The 16,061-nt window shown below is 33.9% G+C and overlaps 1 protein-coding gene across 1 annotated transcript; it reads left to right on the forward strand.

Moving 5' to 3' along the window:
- Window positions 1–7,995: 7,995 nt before the first annotated feature.
- LOC112786347 (uncharacterized) lies at window positions 7,996–10,369 on the forward strand. The gene is made up of 4 exons (XM_025829736.1): window positions 7,996–8,866; window positions 8,934–8,989; window positions 9,071–9,206; window positions 9,300–10,369. The coding sequence occupies exons 1-4, from the start codon at window positions 7,996–7,998 to the stop codon at window positions 10,367–10,369; spliced, it is 2,133 nt and encodes a 710-aa protein (XP_025685521.1).
- Window positions 10,370–16,061: the final 5,692 nt, after the last annotated feature.

A 16,061-nucleotide genomic window follows, 5' to 3' on the forward strand; every position in this document is an offset into this window, starting at 1 on the left:
AACTCCAACCCGGTTCATTTGGTTCACTTTGGTTCTTCTCCAAACTCCAAGAGCAATCAACCAAGGCCTCTTTCAACCCAATTCTACCAAGAGCAAAGGCCCAACTCAAGGCTTGAAGATCATTTGAAGAAAGTGTATAAATAGGATAGAATTCAAGTTCTTCAGGGAGCTTTTCCCTTTGAATTTTCATAATAGTTTTCGGAGAGCTTTGGATATTGAGTGATCTTTAATTTCTTAGTCTTGGGGAAGGAGAATTCACTTCTCTTCCTCTTAGTTTTATTGCTTTCAATTTCAATTACAATTGTCTTGGATCTTGGGTTGGAGAATTGAAGAAATTCTGTTTCAATCTCATCTTTGGATCTCTCTGCCTTATTTACTGCTTGATTGAATTTAATTTCTGTTAATTGCTCTTCATCTACTTTCCTTGCAATTTACAATTCCCTTGCTATTGTTCTTGTTGGATCTAGGAAGGCATTGAGATCTAGACTCGGTTTTCTAGTCTCTGGGTCCTGAGATCTGAACTTTCAATTTCTAATTCTCTGTTTACTGTTTTCATGTTCATTTACTTTTCTGCTTCAAGATCCGATTTAACCCAAACCCTCTTCTATTTCTCTGCTTGATGCAAATTTACTTTTCCTTGTTTAATTTCTGCAAATCCAAGTCCCAATCCCCTTTACAATTCAAGTCATTTACATTTCTTGCACTTTAAGATTCTGCAATTTATATTTCTTGCATTCTAAGTTTCTGCCATTTAATTTCTTGTTCTTTAAGATTCAGCAATTTATTTCCTGTTCTCTTTAATTCCATGCAATTTAATTTCTGCAAATCACAAAACACTCAACCAAATCTTGATTCGCTTGACTAAATTAACCACTAAGCTAAAATTGCTCAATCCTTCAATCCCTGTGGGATCGACCTCACTCCCGTGAGTTTTTATTACTTGATGCGACCCGGTACACTTGCCGGTTAGATTTGTGTGTTTTGGGAGAAATTCACTTTTTCACCAAAATACTCATCAAGGATGCTTGTCACTTATCTATGCCAAGGTTGTTTTTTTCTGTGCTATAGGTTAGATAGATGAATTGAGTGCTAGCCTATGAGAGATTACAAAAAGGTCAGTGCCTGGCATATTTGTGGGAGTCCATGCAAATAGATCTGCATTTTGTCGAAGGAAACGTCGGAGTTTATCTTTTTTGTGTTTCTGCAGAGTTGTACCTACATAGGTGAACTTTTTTATATCATTATTCAAAGAAATATTTTGTAATTCCTCCATTAGGGTAGGTCGGTCTCAGAGCTCGGCCCGTGGATCCAACTCGGCTAATGGTGAAAGATTAAGCGAATTGTGAACAACATTGATCTGTGCACCTATAGCTCAGTTAGAAGCAGACATTTTCATACTGATATTGTAGCATTGCCGAGCTTCACGGTGGTCACTGTGGATGGTGGCAATAAAGTCGTCCTGCACGTGAAATTTGACACACAGATGAATTGTAGATACTATAGCACCAAACTCATTCAAAAAAGGACGACCAAGTATTGAATTATAAGGAATGAAATAATCAACAACAAGATATTGGGTATCTAAATTCTTGGTTAGAGTATTCTCACCCTATGTGGTTTTTAACGACACAGATCCTAAAACGGGTACAAGTCACCTGAAAACCCTACTAAGTCTCCAGTGGATGGTTGTCGTATGTGATTGCTCAACTTCATTTTTTGAAATGTAAAATAGAAAAGGACATCTGCACTGCTTCCAGGATCCAGAAGTACTTTCCGAACAATGGAATCCCCCAACTGAATAGAGATCACCACTGGATCATCTAAGTTGGTTACAGTTGTATTGAAATAAGATGATTTGAATACCATCTCTGGAAAGGTAGGAAGAGGTTGAGGATTATTGACAGCACCCTCTATTGAGAGCATAGCTCGGTAGGTGCGTTTATGAGCAGAGCTTGTAATTCCACCACCAGAAAAGCTTCCAGATATGAAATTAATAATACCTCGGAGTTGATCAGGTTGAGTATGCATGATTTTGTCCTTTTCATGAGGAAATTGTCCGGCAGAAGAGTGGTCGGTAGAATTTTCTGTGCGCTTTTGAATGTGGCCACCGATATATTTGTCCAAATGTCCCTGCCGGACTAATCATTCTAGTAGGTCTTTGGCCACAACACACTCATCAGTAGTGTGTCCATGTTTTTTATGAAAGACACAATACTTCGACTTACCAACATTCTTCACATTTTGATAATTTCCAGCCTTCCGAGGAGGTTTAATGAGTTTTGCGTTCAGTATCTCCTTGATTATTTCTTCCTTCTTGGTATTGAATTGTGTGTAAAAATCATAACGTGGTGTTAACCGAAAAGGCTTCTTACTGTCCCGAGCTTTATCGTCATCTTTATGATTGTTGCTTTTCTCTGACCTCCGAGCTTGCCAAAACTCTTCAATCTCCATTTGATCTTTAGCTTTTTCTTGAAACTCGGCCAAGGTTCTCGGCTTAGCGACGGTGATAGTTTCTTTAAAATTCTCCGGGAAAAGTCCACTCTTAATAGCGTGTAAGTGCACTTCTAGATGGAGACTTGGAATGCTCATGGCCATCTTAATGAATCGGGTAGCATATTCCCAAAAGCTTTCATGTTGTCCCTGCTTGCTTGTGTTTAGATAATCTAAATCATGCAAATAAATAGAAGATGTAGCAAACTGATCTTCAAATAGCTTGGCCAACTCCTGAAAACGTGAAATAAATTCTGCAGGCAAAGAAGAAAATCAATCAAGTGCATGACCGTCTAAAAAAGTAGGAAAACAATGACATAAAATAGGGTCTGAAGCACCGTTTACTATCATTATGGAACGAAATATTTTGACGTATTTTTTTGGATCTCCCAAGCCATCATAAGGAGTTAAAGTCATTGGTAATGTAAAGTTCTTGGGCAATTGAAAATTCATGACATCTGCAGTGACTGGACCAACTACGGTATCCAATTCGGCTTCTTCAAGGCTGGTTGATCCTCCTCTGGTTTCTGAGTTTAAGAAACATGAGTTGGATCGGAGTTTACTTTCTCATTGTCCGATTGCTCGTGCCGATCATTATTATGAGTTATCCGAGTATTAATAAGCTCGACTATTTGATTTTCCATTCTTTGATTCCCTTCTGCTATGCGCTGATTAGCCTGTTGTAATTCCGTTACCATTCGAGGAAGCTCGGATGGCGTTGAAGGAGGTTGATCAGCCATAGACAGATCTGAAAGTTCTAGAGCCTAAAGAAAAAGCTTTAAATCCTCAGTCCTATGGTGGGCGCCAATTATAACAACTCAAGTTTTTAAAAATTAAATAATGAGTTATTCGTGATTTATTATTTTATTTAAAGAAAATAATTTTTTTTAAAATAATTAAATTAAATTTTATGATAGTTTGAGTTTAAAATTTATTAAAATTTTTAAATAATTTTTATTATAATGAGTAATTCGAAAAAAAACAAAAGAATTATTATTATTATTATTATTATTATTATTTCTTTTTGTCTTGGCCGAATGTGCCTTAAGGAAGTAAAGATTAAAAAAAGGGCCAAACGTGGCTATTATGTATACATATATACATATATAACTATGACACATACGTCCTCTCATGTGTCACCTTAATACTAATTAATCATTCTTCCTTCATTAACCATTCTTCCTCCAAGCTAGCAAGACCAAACCATTTTCTTTGGAAAAATAAAGAGAATGCCGTGAGAGAGAGATTTCCATGGAACCTCAAAGTTTTCGGCTCCAATTTCTTTAGCGCCAATTAAAAATCTAATATGATAAAAGTGTTTGTAACTTCCTCCTTTATATGTTGGTATCATTTTTGTTCGGTAGAAGTTGATGGTGACGTACCTCCTCTTTTCCTTGAGTTCGGCCAATCAAAATTTTAGGTGGCACAGACAATTTCTGACGTTTTTTCTTTCAGCAGTTTGATTAAAAATCTTTTCTAAAATTTTTGTTATCTTGATTTCTTACAAAAGTAGAATTTGGTAATTTTATAATAATTAAATTTAAATTTGATAAATAAATGTTGGTTTGATTGATTATTGTTGAGTTTGATTGAGTTTTATGTTGAATTTGGTTGAATTGTTGTTATTTTTGAGATTATGGTTTGGCCTTAGCGGATTCAGCCTTGAACTGAACTGTTTTAAGTAAATTTTGGGGCTGGTTTATGTGAAAATACTGAAAAATATTGATGAGGTCTGATGGTCGAGAAATTAAATTAAAAGTTATAAAAAGTTGGTACCGTAAAGCTCGAAAATAGACTTAAAAATGAAGCAGAAACTTGAAGAATTTTAGAAATGGGGTTCAGTTCCTTGGTAAAGCTTTAATCATGGAAACAAAATTTATATTTGAGATTGAAATAGTAATTTAATAAAAACTTGAAGTTAATTTTATAATTATATACGTTTTAGGATATTTTGGGTAATAATTAAGAAGTTCAGGAGTAAAATAAAAATTTTATAAAAGATGCAAGGTTATTTTGGTAATTATATTATATGTAAAAATATTTTAATAAATTATAAAATATGTTGGGATAAAAATATAAATATTTTAGAAAGCTCAAAAATATAGAATAATTTAAAAAAAAATAATAATAAAGTTCAAGTTAATAAATTTTGGGTAAATAAGAAAATCATTATTATTGTTATTAATTTATTAAGATTATTATCAATGTATTTTTGAAATATATTATATATTAGTATTTTATTTAAAAGATATTATTTTATTTATGATATACTAAAAGGGTAAGTAGAGAACTATCCTAAAAGCTTTAGAAAGACAAATCTAAATTAAGAATCTTTGATTCTCTTTTCATAAAACACTTAGGGAAAGGTGAGGGAATAATGCAAAGATAATTTATATTGTGGAATGATAAGAAAGAAGAAAGAAATAACAAAAAGAAAATGAGATAAGCAGAGATATGGTGGTGAGTCCACCGAGATTTGCTTTCCAGAGATACATCGGCCAATCCAGGGGATGGTCGCACCTGTAAGACAGAGGTTGCTTCTAGAGGATATCAATACATACATTGGCTAGAGAGAGCCTCACCTGTAAGACCGAGGTTGCTTACAGAGGTTATGTTTGCATACATCGACTCAAGAGAGTCGCACTTGTAAGACAGAGGTTGCTTACAGAGGTTATGACAGTGGAAGCCAAACTCAGACAAAGGTTGCTGAGTTGAGTCTGGAGTGGGTCAAAATCGATAGATGAGCTCATTACCCGCGTTAGGGAATAAACATGCATCATAATTGTTTGCGCATATTTTCTATGAATTCTGTTTTCTGTGATTGTGTATGTGTTGTATTTGTTTCTCTTTATGTTCTTTAGTTATTATGTTTGTTGCGTGTTTCAGTTGTTATTGCTGACTGGGTATAGTATTAAAACGGACTTAACTAACTACCCCGACCCTATTAAGCCCCAATTCATACCCCCTATTTTCACCCCTTTCAGCTACAGGTGCGAATGTTTAGTGCGGAGCTACGGGAGCATAGAAGATTATGTCTACGAGTTGAGTTGTTAGAATTTATTTTTCCTTGTCGTTTATTGCTTTTAGTTTTTAGAAGGGTAGGATCTGTTTTTGAAAATCTTGGAATAAGTCTATGTATTTAATGCTATGTGAATATATATATATATATATATATATATATATATATATATATATATATATATATATATCTTTGTGGTTAAGTGGTTTAAAATAAAGAATCTTCCTTTCCTTAATTAAAAGTTTCGATTTGTATTCGCAAAGACTCAATATTAAATAAATATAGTATGAAATTAAAGGAGTAGAGGTAGGTGATGCCCAGACTTTTAGTGCGATCATAACGTGCTAAAAGTTACACCAATTGTTCTTGTGAAGTTTGACGTAGTATAACTCGTCCTTCGATGATTATCTCATAGTCTTCAGTTGGGATAAGTTATACTTCGGCACCAAGAGAACACAGAGGGTAGACACCTGCAAAAAGTACTTCAACGCTCAAATTAGTATATGAGTAATCAATTATTCATTTTGCAACGTTTAGGTCAGTTTCTTGCCTCCCTTTTTTATATTTGGAACAAGTATCAATAATCGTTCAACCGATTAAATTACCTTAATGTCAAATAAAGGCATTTTAGAGCATTTTAATATAGTTTTAATATTTGTCATTGATAACCGATCCATGATATTATAGTCGAATTATAACTTGTAAATGAGTTATAACGGACATATCAATAATAATTCACAAAATACAATTATCTAATTTAAATGTCTATTTATTCTAAGTATAATTATCACTATCGTTATTATTTATTATTATCATCGATGTTGATTTTTCAATCTCAATTTAAATCAACGTCATCAACAAAATTTAATTATTAATTCAAATTAAAAATTAAAATAAAATAAAAAATTTTATCGATTATCTTTTAAAAGTAAAATATTGATCCGGAATTGAAAAAATGAAGATGAGAAAAATGCCATAAAGGTTGAGAAAAATGAAAGAAGCAAAAAAAAATGTGATTACAGAAGGAAAAGACTAAGTGTTTATTTGAGTGCCATTAAATTGATAAAAAAATTTTAATGAATAATGATTTTTTTTATTTTTTTAGTGTGTTTGATAAATTTTTAATAGTAAAAATAAAAATACCAAAAAAATAAAAAATATCTTTTTTAAGAATCTACAATTTACATTTTTATTTAAATATCTGTTTTTTTTTAAATTATTTTTTACATAATAAATAAATAAAAATATTTTTATATAATTATATTCAAACATAATTGATAAATAAAAATTTTTTTATATGAAATATTCAAATATAAAATTATTTTTATTTTTTTAAAAAATAACTTAAAAAATATCTTTTTGTTAAAAGTTCACTCAAACAAATTTTAAGGCTGTTACGTAGCCTCAATTTTTCTTCTCCTTCCTACTTGCTAATTGACACCGCATTACAACTTACAAGTTACAACATATGTTTGCACGAGAAATACATTCTAGAAAATGAAGTATACAATCTCTTCTTTCTAAAACAAAAGAATTACTGATTGAATATTGGTTACGGGCTAAAGGATTTGATGGTTTTAAAATATTTGGACTATTAAATGGTCCCATAACAAAATATATTTTTTAAATATTTTAATAACTGCTAAATAGTCTTTATTTAATTTTAATTATAAATTAATTTTTTATATATTATTTAATTATAAAATCTATTTTTATTTTATAAATTATTATTTTATTATACATCTATCTGTTTATTAATAATAAAAAATTAAAATAATAACAAATTAAATCTTCTATTAATCATAATAAATATTTTGCAATCTTAATCGATCATAATTTACGTACTCCGTATTTTGTACAATTTTAAAAATCGAAGATGAGCGGTGGAGTGAGCGGGAAAGAGACTTTGAGGGTGAAACACGGTGAGGCAGCCGATAATGTCGGCGGAAGAGAAAAGGGGGAGAGCGGGGGAGGGATTGCATCAGGGGAAAAGGAGGATCATATTTCGGGAGGGGTTTCTAAGCCTTTGAAGGTTTCTTTCAGGGACAAAGTTGTGGGTTCCAAGATTGCTAAAGCTTTTTCACCTGTTGAAACTTTATCGGGAGATAACATTGCGGTAGTTTCTGGGAAGTAAGGAGATCTCTTGCCACCGAGTGTCACGTTTACCCAAGAAGCTAAGAATTGCTTGGCAGAACCTTATAAGGATGCTATAGTGATTAAGGTACTAGGTAAACATTATAGCTACACTGCATTGTCTCATAAACTCCGAACGGTATGGAGAATTAAGGAGGTTTGATTTATTGGACGTGGATTTGACTACTTTGTGATAGTGGAGAGTCTTAGGAGGTCCGTGGATGATCGAGGGAAATTATGTGGCTGTGAAGCCTTAGGATCAAGAGTTTAGATCAAGTGAAAACTGTTTTGGAGCAACTTTAGTGTGGATTAGAATTTCCGGATTACCAATTTGGTGCTACCGAGAAGATGCAATGCTCCGTGTTGCGGCTGCAGTTGGCATTCCCGTTAAGGTTGATTGGGCAACAAAATTAGCTGAAAGAGGACGATATGCTCGAGCCTGTGTTCAGATAGATTTAGGATTGCCAGTGACTAAGAAGATTCTTGTTGAAGGTGTTGAATATGAGGTTGAATATGAAAGTCTTCACCTTATTTGTGGCTCTTGTCTCAAGTTTGGTCATGATATGAAGGTGTGCAAGACTGACAGCAATGCAGGAGGAGGAACTAATGCCAAGGTGACCAGCGATGTAGCAAAGCAGCCAGAAAGCTCAAATTCAAAAAATCCAGTACATGTGGAAAAGGCAAGTTTTTATTTTGGCAAGAATCTTGGAGATGAGATTGTAAATGTTACTGTCCCGAATTTGGTGGAGAGTGATTTGCATGCTGTTCATGTAGACTATGCACAACATGAGGATTTGGAAGGTTGGACTCAAGTGATTAGGAAAGGAAAGTATAAAATGGGTCAAAAGCCTTCTCTTAGCACCCATCAGGTCCAACCAAAAGTAAAGAAGACTCCTAACAAGGCTACCAATACTTGGACAAGGCCTAATCACCAACGTACAACACATGCAACTGGATCCAAAGTAAAATTAAGTAAGGGCATCAATATTGGAAAACGGGTTACTGTGGCTTCTTCGGGGACCCGGCACAATGTTCATCATCAGCAGCAAGGTGAGACAACAAATGGCACTGTGCAAAAGCGTCCTCGCCCAAACTCGTTGCAGAATTCACCAGTAGATAAGGATGGAGCATCGACGGCGGGTATGGTGCAAGTTTCGACGGAGAAAATTGGGCTGCAACTTGAGAGTCCATTAAAGGCAGGATCGTCGAAGACAGGGACATCATGTTGAGTCTCGGGTTTGTTATTGGAGCTTTCTTTTTGCTGTTTTTATGGATAGTTTCAATATCATAGCCTGGAATGTGAGGAGTGCGTCTAACAAGATGGCCCGTGTGCATTGCAAAAATTTGGTGAGAGTATATAAACCATCTTTCTTCTTTCTCTTTGAGACTCATACCATGTTTAATAATTTGAAGAATTTTTGGGATAAGTTGGGTTTTCATTGTGTTGGTATTGAGGAAGCAGTAGGACACAGGAGTGGCATTTGGTTTCTATCTTCTATTGCTAATGCTTCTTGTGTGGTTATTGATCAAATTGACCAATGTATCACAGTGAAAGTGAGTGTGGGTAACTTAGTTTGGCTTTGTAGTGCAGTATATGGGAGTCCTCAATTCGAAAAAAGATGTATGCTTTGGGATCATTTGCGTTCTATTAATTCAGGCCATAATAGACCATGGATGGTCGTTGGTGATTTTAATGAGATTGTGGCACCAGATGAGAGTACAGGTGCTTATTTTTCTTCTCACAGAGCTAGTCTATTAGCTACTACTCTAGATGACTGTGAGCTCTTTGATCTTAAAGTGACTGGTAGGAGATATACTTGGTATAGAGCAGTTCAGGCTGGCAGGGACTTGGCTAAAAGGTTGGATAGAGATATAGTTAATGAGGCGTGGATGACAATGTTTCCTGAGGGTTATTCTGAAATTCTTAGCAGGCTTCATTCTGATCATTGTCCTATTTTAGTTCATTGTCATGGTAGCCCCAGAGTGAAAGGTTCACGTCCTTTTAGGTTCCAAGCTGCGTGGGCAACACATCCTTCTTATAAACATGTTATTAGTAAGGCTTGGAATCAAGAGTTTGGAGGCGTTACCGAAAGGCTTAAGATGGTTCAACAGGCTTCTTTGGACTTCAACTCAAAGATTTTTGGAAATATTTTTGTGCGAAAAAATAAGCTGGAATATCATATTGATCAGATTCAACGGCCTTTGGAGGTTACCAATGTGTTATCTCTAAGAATTAAAGAAGCTGAACTGAGGGAAGATTACAATAGGCTTTTGTTGCAAGAGGAACTTTTTTGGTACCAGAAATCTAGAGAGCAGTGGGTCAAGTATGGGGATAGAAACACTAAATTCTTTCATCTTCAGACTTTGGTACGTAGAAACCATAATAGAGTACATGGATTATATGTTAGAGATGGGTCTTGGTCTACTGATCCAGATATTCTCCAGGAAGAAGCCCTCTCTTTTTACAAGAATCTCTTTGGTACAACGGAAGAGGTTGAGGTTGATTGTTTAGGGGATGTTCCGATGCCCACTCTAAGCATTGAGACTTGTGCTAGGTTAATTGACCCTGTCTCTTTTGCGGAAGTCAAGTCAGCAGTATTCAGTATGAGCCCTTTTAAGGCTCCTGGTCCAGATGGCTTTCAAGCTTATTTTTTTAAAGAATATTGGGAGATAGTAGGCACTGAGATTTGGAATATTGTCCGGAGCGCTTTTTGGGAGAGTTCTTAAATCCTAGCATCATGGAAACTCTGATTGTGCTTATTCCTAAAATTGATAACCCTACCTTTATGAAGGATTTCAGGCCTATTAGTTGTGTAATGTTGTTTATAAAATTATCACCAAAGTATTGACTAACCGACTTCGGCCTTTTCTTCCAGATATTGTTAGTCCTTTACAAGGAGGTTTTATTCCGGGTCGTGGTGCTCCTGATAATATTATTGTAGCTCAAGAAATTTTGAATTTCATGAAGCACACAAAATCCAAGAAAGGTACTCTTGCTTTTAAAATTAATCTTGAAAAAGCTTATGATAGGGTGGATTGGAGGTTTTTGGAGAGTACTCTCATTGCTTTTGGTTTTCCTATCATCACTGTTAATTTGATTATGACTTGTGTCTGTGCATCATCTCTTTCTATTATGTGGAATGGGAATAGATTGGATAGTTTTGCTCCTAGAAGGGGGCTTAGACAGGGCAATCCAATGTCTCCTTACTTATTTGTGCTTTGTATGGAAAGACTTGCTTGCTATATATCTCATAAGGTGGTCGAGGGTGTGTGGAAACCAGTTTCTGTCACTAGGGGTGGCCCAAAATTTTCTCATTTGATGTTTGCAGATGATCTCTTACTCTTCTGTCAGGCTACAAAGAGTCAGGTCCAAATGGTCATGCATTCTCTTAACATTTTTTGCAAGGCATCTGGCATGAAAGTGAATCTTGAAAAGTCTAATGCTTTTTGTTCTAAAAATGTGACTGCTCGTAGAAGAGATATTTTTACTAGTGTTTCTTCAATACGTTTTGCTTTGGACTTAGGAAGATATCTTGGAGTTAACCTTAATCATTCCCGTACCAGTAGGGCTTCTTTTCATTCGGTGATTGAAAAGGTGAGGGGAAGATTAGCTAATTGGAAAGGAAGGCTTCTAAATAAAGCAGGGAGACTTTGCCTGATCAATTCTGTTGCAGCATCTATTCCTGTCTATCATATGCAGGTATCTTTTTTTCCAAATTGGGTTTGCGATAAATTATCTTCTATTATGAGACAGTTCCTTTGGAAGGGTCAAGTTGATGGTAAAGGTCTTTCTCTTGTTAATTGGAGGACCGTGATCACTCCAAAAAAATTTGGTGGCCTGGGTGTTAGAGATCCTGCGTGTGTTAATATATCTTTACTTGGTAAATTGGTATGGCAACTTTTTCATTGTCAGGACAAGCCTTGGGTTGCTCTATTGAGGGCGAAGTATCTAAGGAATGAGGGAGTTTTAGATGGCCCTGTCCCTTGCAATGCTTCTCATGTTTGGAAGAGTATCTCAAAAGCTTTTGGTGCTCTTAAGGATGCCTTCTCTTGGTGCGTTGGGTCACTTGATCAATCTTTTTGGTTTGACAATTGGAGTATTGAGGGTCCAATTGCTCAAGATGTCCCTTTTGTACATATAGCTGACTCTGATTTAACTATTAGAGACGTTTGGAAAGATGGTCAATGGAATCTCCATGATATTTTCTCTATCATTCCAGAAGATGTCAAACAGTGTTTGAATGCTTATAATCCGGATTTGAATGCTGGAGAGAGTTCGGGTTGGTCGTGGGGTGTGGCATCTTCTAGACTTTACTCAGCTAGGAGTGGGTACAGTTGGCTAGCCAAAAGAAAGTTTGACTGGAATGAGCATGATAATTGGTTGTGGGTATGGCGACTGCATATTCCTGAGAAGTACAAGTTCTTGATTTGGCTCAGTCTTCATAATGCTATTCCTACGACAGAGTTTCGTTTGGGTCGTGGTTTAGCTTTATCTAGCACCTGTCATCGGTGTCAGAATGGTTCTGAATCAATTCTTCATTGTCTTCGGGAGTGCCCTAGTGCCAAGGAGGTCTGAAACCTTTTAGGCCTGTATTCAGATAACTCGAATTTACATGATTGGCTCTACAAAGGTGCAAGGAGTGAAAATATTTTTCTTTTCTTTTCGACCATCTGGTGGATTTGGAGAAGCAGGAATCATGACTTATTTAATATAGATGATTCATGGAGTGCTAGTAAAGTGGTGAGTTTGATTCGTAGTTCAGTAAGGGAGTTCCACACTATTTTTGCTATGCATCAATCTCTGTCTCCTCCTTCACTTTGTTTGCATTGGGTTCCACCTCCAGTTTATTCTGTTAAATTGAATTGTGATGCTAGTTGGTTTGCTCCTTCTGACTATGCTGGTTTTGGTTGTATCATTCACAATCCTGATGGATGTTGGTTGAAAGGTTACACTGGGAAAGTCGAAGTGTGCAGTGTTCTTTTTGCTGAATTGTATGCAATTTGGAGAGGCTTACTTCTTGCTTGGGAGAGTGGATTTCGTGACGTTATTTGTGAAACAAACTGTTTAGAAGCTCTTTTCTTGGTAAACCAAAGAATTCTTGGTAAGGATATTCCGGAATGGGATTTGGCAAAGCATATACAGGAGGTTATGAATTGGAATTGGAGAGTCTCTATTCTTTTAATTCAGAGGATTGCAAATAGTGTTGCAGATTGTATGGCTAAAGTAGCTGCTTCTGTCGCGGACATTCATTCGAATTGGAGCCAACCATGGAGTGAGCTTCAACATCTAATAGATTTAGATATGACCCTAGCCAATTAATTTGGTTTTGTCTCTTTTTTTTCTTTCTTTTCTATTTAGTCACAAAAAAAAAAATCGATCATAATTTTATTATTGATCTGTTACATACGTATTGGATTGGAAAAATAGTGTTTGTTAGAAATTCAATCGATTGGATGCACAAATCAATCGATTAAAATTCAGGTTTTCCAAACTTCAATCGATTGAAATTGATACACAATCGATTGAATTTTGTAAGGCATGTACAGTTTTTCTTATTCAATCGATTGGTGATATTACCAATCGATTTAAGTCTTCAAAGTAATATAAATTTTCACAATTCAATCGATTGGTTGTGTTACCCAATCGATTGGATTGTGCAATGCGTTATATGTTACGCTTCTCTAAATTTTTCTGCTCGTGATTATAAATTATTATTTTATTATTCATGTATTTTTTTTAAATAAGAGCTCAACACAAACGTGGAGCATTTGATACATAAACAAACAATGAACAACAATCAAATAACACCTATTGTTACCACATAAATTGCTCAACAAATACGTATCCCCGTGTCATCTCCGGCATTGTCATCAACAACAAAAGGGATCCTTACGTCTCCACTCCTTGTAATTATGCATAGTCATTATTCATCTATCTTATCTTTAAAATTCTATCTTCAATTTTTAAGTTTTTATTTTGATTTAGATACTCTAATCTTATCTTTTCTTTAATATTAAGATTATAAATTGGTGAATAATCTATCAACAATTACTCAATCCTACCATTAGAATCGTTTATCAATCTGATTAATTATCAATTTTTTTTATTATTTTGTTCATTGTTTATCCATCTACTTAATATCCAATTTTTCTTTATTGTTTATCCATCTCTTTAATATCCAATATTTGTTCATCATTAATCGATTTTTTTACCGTAGTGTTTAGAAAATAATTCATCGTTTTGATTACAAAATCGAGATTAGTCTCTAATTTTGCAATTCTTTGTTTCGATTATTTATTCATGCAATTGATTGTGTAATGAAAAAATTTTTTTTTATCTTTTAGTAATGGATTTTTTTCTAAAATAAAATAAAAAATTATTATTTTTCAAAACCCAAATTTTTAACTTTAATTTTTCAAATACGAATTTTTTTTATGCAGAACAAGGCAAACTTCACTTCAAATTCTAAAAATAAATGGCTAAATCAAATTATTAATCTTCACACTAGACAATGGCAACCATTATAGGAGTACACAAGAGTACATGAATAAGTCTTATTTTTATTGAAAAAATAATGATTTTTTTTAATTTATAATGAAAAAATTATTGTTAAATACGATTTATTCCCGTGTATCTATGTATTTCTCAAATTGCTTTGATGATTTCAATCGATTGGTATCAATCGATTGAATAAAGAAACCCCACATGCCGTGAAAAATTCAATCAATTGTGTATCAATTCCAATCGATTGAAGTTTAGAAAACCTGAATTTCAATCGATTGGTTTGTATATCCAATCGATTGAATTTCTAACAAACACGATTTTTCCAATCCAATATGTATGTAACGGATCAATGATAAAATTACGATCGATTAAGATTGCAAAATATTTATTACGATTAATGGAATATTTAATTTGTTATTGTTTTAGTTTTTTATTATTAATAAACATGATAGATGAATGATAAAATAATAATTTATAAAATAAAAAATTGATTTTATAATTAAATAATATATAAAAGATTAATTTATAATTAAAATTAAATAAGGACTATTTAACAGTTATTAAAAAACTTAAAAAATATATTTTATTATAAGACCATTTAATAATCCAAACATTTTGGGACCATCGAATTCGGTGCTTAGTTACGGATATCACACAAGAAAAAAATATGTAAACTTCTATCTTATTAAATGCGTTGAAAAAAATGAATCTTTTTAATTCTTCATTTATTTTTTATAATATTAATATTATTACGTCATGATTTAATTATGACCACCAATTTTTCATAATTTATTTTTTTATCACCATCAATAATAATAATAATAATAATAATAATAATAATAATAATAATAATAATAATAATAATATCAAATTTAGAAATATCAATTTCAGTTTTCTTATTTTTATTCCTTTAGAATGAGTATTTTTAAAATATTTCAGCAAAGTTTATTTTTTATATTAAATAATAATTTATTTTTATCACTATGAAAAATAAAATAATAAAACTAAAAAATAATTTTAAATAATTACATAAATAATAATAATATCAAATTTGGGGATATACATCTCAATTTTCTTATTTTTATTTCTTTATTAAGAGTGTTTTTAAAATATTTTTCAGCCAAATTTTTAAAAAGAAAAAATTAAATCAAGTGAATTTTCTCAACAAGCTCCTCAAAATCCTTGTCAGAGCTTCCCCATTCTCCAACAGCCTGAAGCGCCGCTTTTCGAAACTTCAACGCGCAAATCGTCTTCGGTTCACCGCGTCCACTAACCAACTCAGCTAAAACTCGGGCAAACTCATCCGAGTCAGGAACCGCTCTCTCCCCTTCCCACACCTTCTTGGCCACCTTCAACTCCTCCACAAGCATAGTAGCATCCACAAATTGGTCCACAAACATAGGCCACGCCAGTATAGATACACCAGCAACCACTGATTCCATCATGAGTTCACCCGCAATGACTCACAAACGCCCCAACGCCACGTGTCTGAGTATCGCAACCTGCAAGGGCCATCCCCTTGTCACTAAACCCCTCCCAGCCATTCGATCCTCAAACCCAGACATGAAATCAACGCACCGATTATTCCCTCCTCCTTTAACTGACCATGCAAAATGGAACTAATCGCAAGTGTCTGTTCCACCGAATTACCTGGCTTCCAAAACACAAATACACCACCTCGTGGCGGTTTCGCTTATCAAGCCACGAAACGACGTTGTTTATTAGAACATAACTCATTTCTCTTTGTTAGAGTATAAATTAAAATTAATTTAGATCAATTAGTATCATTTATATTTATATAGCATATTTGTATATTAATTGTAAGATTGTATGTTTTTATTGCTTTGATTCTTCTAACACCTATAAATATCCTTGTACATTGTACCTTTGAGACATAATCAATAACACCAACAT

Source organism: Arachis hypogaea, chromosome 20, assembly GCF_003086295.3.
Source record: "Arachis hypogaea cultivar Tifrunner chromosome 20, arahy.Tifrunner.gnm2.J5K5, whole genome shotgun sequence".
Lineage (NCBI taxonomy): Eukaryota > Viridiplantae > Streptophyta > Magnoliopsida > Fabales > Fabaceae > Arachis > Arachis hypogaea.

Coding starts and splice junctions, on each gene's coding strand:
- LOC112786347 (XM_025829736.1), top strand. CDS start 7,996: ATGCTCCGTGTTGCGGCTGCAGTTGGCATTCCCGTTAAGGTTGATTGG. Junction 8,990..9,070: donor GTGTGCATTGCAAAAATTTG/GTGAGAGTATAT, acceptor TTTTGGGATAAG/TTGGGTTTTCATTGTGTTGG. Junction 9,207..9,299: donor CACAGTGAAAGTGAGTGTGG/GTAACTTAGTTT, acceptor CTATTAATTCAG/GCCATAATAGACCATGGATG.